The following is a 3,959-nucleotide window of genomic DNA, read 5'->3' on the forward strand; positions in this document are numbered from 1 at the left end:
TCAGGAAAGAGAAGAGATGGAGAGAAAGAAACATCTACGTGTAAGGGAAACATCAACTGGTTGCCTCTTGCTTGCCACCAGCTAGAGACCTGGCCCACAACCCAGGCATGTGCCCTGATAGGGAATTGAACCAATGAACTTTTGGTCTGCAGGACAGTGCCCAATCCCCTGAGCCACACCAGCCAGGGCTGTTCTGTAAACTTTCTTTTTTTTTTTTTTTTTTTTTTTACAAAAGTTTATTCTTAAATGTACAACGGGCTCCCAGACAACACTTCATTCTAGCTATAGGTGGCAAGAATGTTATGACAGGGAATCCAGATGTTAATACAGGAGTGGAATGAAGGATCACCAGTGTCCCAGTCATGAGAACAGCTTACTTTTTGCCAGATTTCTTAATTCCACCTGTGGCCAAGGGGCCCTTCCCCGCGGCCTTCGCTTTTAGTTCCTCAAGTTTCTTCTGCTCCTCTTTTTGCTTCTGCTTGAATGCCTTATCTTCCTCGTCCATCTCCTTGGCCTGTTTCTTGGGCTGTTTCAGGGGCTTCTTCTTGCCACCTTCGCGGCCAGACATGGCACCTACCGCCCCTTCCCCAGTCTGTAAACTTTCTTAAAAAGAGGAATGAAAGGGTTATTCTGCTACTGATCAAAACATAAAATAAACTTTTAAACAATAAGAGGAAAGAATGTGTGGAGAAGGATAATAACTTCAAACTTTAATTGAGGTCTCTTCCCTCCTCCCCGTTCTCTTTTCTTGGAGCATCGTTTGACTGACTCTTCCTTTTTTCTTAGAGGCAGACATTTTTGTATGCACTTTCTTTTCAGGTAGGTAGACATACTTTTTAATCCAGCAAGGTAGCAGGATACAAAATTAATATCCAGAAATCAGCTGTATTTTTATATGCCAATAAAGAACTAATGGAAATGGAAATTAGGAAAACCATCCCATTCACCATTACTACAAAAAGTATAAAATACTTAGGAATGAACCTAACCAAGGTTGTAAAAGACCTGTACTCAGAAAATTATAAGACACTGCAGAAAAAATTGAAGAAAATACAAATAAATGGAACATATACCATGTTCATGGAGAGGAAGAATCAATATCATTCAAATGTGCAAACTACCCAAAGTGATCTATAGATTCAATGCAATTCCTATCAAGATTCCAATGGCACATTTCACAGAACTAGAACAAATATTTCAAAAAATTTATGTGGAACCATAAAAGGACCTACACAATAACAGCAATCCTGAGAAAGAACAAAATTGAAGGAATATATTACCTAATACCAAACTATACTATAAGACCATAATAATAAAAAACAGCATGGTACTAGCATGAAAACAGATACATAGATCAATGGAACAGAATAGAGAGCCCAGAAATAAACCTATGCTTTCATGGTCAATTAATATTTGACAGAGGATGCAAGTACATGTAATAAGCTAAAGTTAGTCTCTTAATAAGTGATATTAGAAAAAACTGGACACATATATTCAGAAAAATGAAACTAGACCACCCTCTTATATCACACACAAGAATAAATTCAAAATAGATAAAAAACTTAAGTGTTTGACCCCCAAAAAATAAAAATCCTAGAAGAAAACATAGGCAACAAAAATTTGGACATTGCTCATAGCAATATTTTATCAAATATATCTCCTTAGGCAAGGGAAACAAAAGAAAAATAGACACTTGGGACCACATGAAACTAAATATGTTTTTGCACAGCAAAGGAAGTCATCAGCAAAATAAAAAGACAACCCATAGACCAGGACAACATATTTGCAGATACATCTGATAAGGAGTTAATATCCAAAATTTATAAAGAACTTACAAAACTCAGCACCAAATAAACCAATTAAAAATGGGAAAGGGCCCTGAATAGATACTTCTCCAAAGAGGTCATACAGATGGTCCATAAACATATGAAAAGATGCTCAATGTCACTAATCAACAGAGAAATGCAAATTAAAACCATAATGAGGTATCATCTCACACCTGTCAGAATCACTATTAGCAATGAATCTACAAACAACAAGTGCTGGTAAAGATATGGAGAAAAAGGAACCCTTTTGCCTTCCTGGTAGGATCGCAAATTGGTGTAGCCCCTGTGGAAAGCAGTATGGAGACAGCTCCAGAAATTAAAAATGAATCTGCCTTTTGCCCCAGCTGTCCCACTTCTGGGAATATAACCAAAGGAACTCAAAACACTAATTTGAAAGAACATAAGCACCCCTATATTCATTGCAGCGTTATTCACAATCACCAAAATATGGAAGCATCCCTAGTGTCCATCAGTAGATGGATGGATAAAACAACTATGGAACATTTACACAATGGAATACTATTCAGCCATAAAAAAGAAGAAATTTCACCCTCTGTGACAGTATGGATGGACCTGGAGAACGTTATGGTAAGTGAAGTAAGCCAGTCAAAGAAAGACAAATACGGTATGATTTCACTCATATGTGAAATCTAATGAACAAACTGAGCTAACAAGGAAAGTAGGAACCAACTCATATATGGAGAGCTGGATAACAGTTAGTAGGCGGGGAGGTTATGGGTGGAGGGATTGAGGAAAAAGGACTCAAGGACTACAATAGTGTGGTGATTGAGGGGGTAGGATATAAGGGGATTAATGGTAATGGGAAAATACAATAAAGATTAAATTTATAAATGAAATCACACATTGAAAAAAAACAGAATTACCTTGAAAGCCATTGCTTTTGATTGCACTTACTAAAGAAAAATCTTTTTAAAAATATACTGATGATAAAATGGAAGGTATATGACTGAGGGCATGGCTTATAAAACATAAACTGTGTAAGAGTGCAGAGTATGTGACAACTGAAAAAATTATTTTCCTTTCCAAAGAGAAAGAAGATTTTGACCAATCTGAAAAAAAGCAAAGTATTGTAAGGAATATGACTATAATTTAGGCTCTTGTGAGTACTTGAAAAGGAATCATCACATCAGCACAGGAGAGGTTTTTAAAAAATCAAGTTTAGAGGAATATTACAAGTAAATCTAAAACACAGGTGGCCAGTACAGGCCCGTGGGGCAAAGTCCCCTAGTTAAGGACTAGTTACATTTATACAGTCCTAACATTGCATTAGGCCCTTTGAAGGCCATGGTGAGGCCGATGTGCCCCCCCCCCAACTCCATGAAAATGAGTTTGACACTGTAGGAAACTGTTCTGAGTGGTGTGGGCCCAGGTCCCACTCGGAGATCCACAGGACCCAAGCCTACAGATAGGTTTTCCCTCGGGTAATCAGGCCTGCAATGTGCCTAGGCTGCTTTGAATTTTGCTTTTTGCTAAACACTCCTTCACCCAGATTTGTCACAACATTTACTAAAAAATAACTTCCTAAAATCCATGATAAACCTTCCAAGGACTAGTGTAACCTGTTCAACCACTTTTACTTTTTCATTTGCAAATATCCCTCCTCCGTGATGTTTTCTGTAAAAGGTAATCACCTAAAGCAACTTGTGCCTAGTAAATGATCACCATCATGTAATGTGCTGAGAAACCCAATAAAGGCCAGTAATGGCAAGGGCCAAGGTTTTTGCTCCCTTTGAGAGAAAAGCCTTGTTGTCCCTTTTTCTCCACCAGATTCAGTAATTCGTGTGAATGTCGGATTTCATCCATAATGACACGGACACTGTAGGACTGTTTCCCCATCATGACACCCCTGGTCTAAAGTAATGCTTACATTTTCAAATGGAATTCAAAAGGACTGGCAAACTAGAAGATGCTAAGAGCTGGATTTGGATAATACTGCAGGTGCAGACTCACAGAACAGGACTACAGAAGAACTGAGAGTGTTGTTGATAATTGTCAGCACACGATGATAACCAGAATCTAGAGGAACCAATCACCATGAAGCCAAAGTGAGAGTGGTTAGAAAAAGTTATTCAAAGCAATGGCTATTTGTCCAATGCAGGTGATGGGTAAACT

At 38.1% G+C, this 3,959-nt stretch overlaps 1 protein-coding gene across 1 annotated transcript; it reads right to left on the reverse strand.

Moving 5' to 3' along the window:
- Positions 1 to 211: 211 nt before the first annotated feature.
- On the reverse strand, positions 212 to 585 carry LOC128628234 (translation machinery-associated protein 7). The gene has a single exon (XM_053670704.1). The coding sequence runs from the start codon at positions 566 to 568 to the stop codon at positions 374 to 376; it is 195 nt and encodes a 64-aa protein (XP_053526679.1). The 5' UTR covers positions 569 to 585; the 3' UTR covers positions 212 to 373.
- Between the last annotated feature and the right edge of the window lie 3,374 nt (positions 586 to 3,959).

This window comes from Artibeus jamaicensis, unplaced genomic scaffold, assembly GCF_021234435.1.
Source record: "Artibeus jamaicensis isolate MK-2021 breed Jamaican fruit bat unplaced genomic scaffold, CSHL_Jam_final contig_603, whole genome shotgun sequence".
In the NCBI taxonomy this organism is placed as follows: domain Eukaryota; kingdom Metazoa; phylum Chordata; class Mammalia; order Chiroptera; family Phyllostomidae; genus Artibeus; species Artibeus jamaicensis.

Coding starts and splice junctions, on each gene's coding strand:
- LOC128628234 (XM_053670704.1), bottom strand. CDS start 568: ATGTCTGGCCGCGAAGGTGGCAAGAAGAAGCCCCTGAAACAGCCCAAG.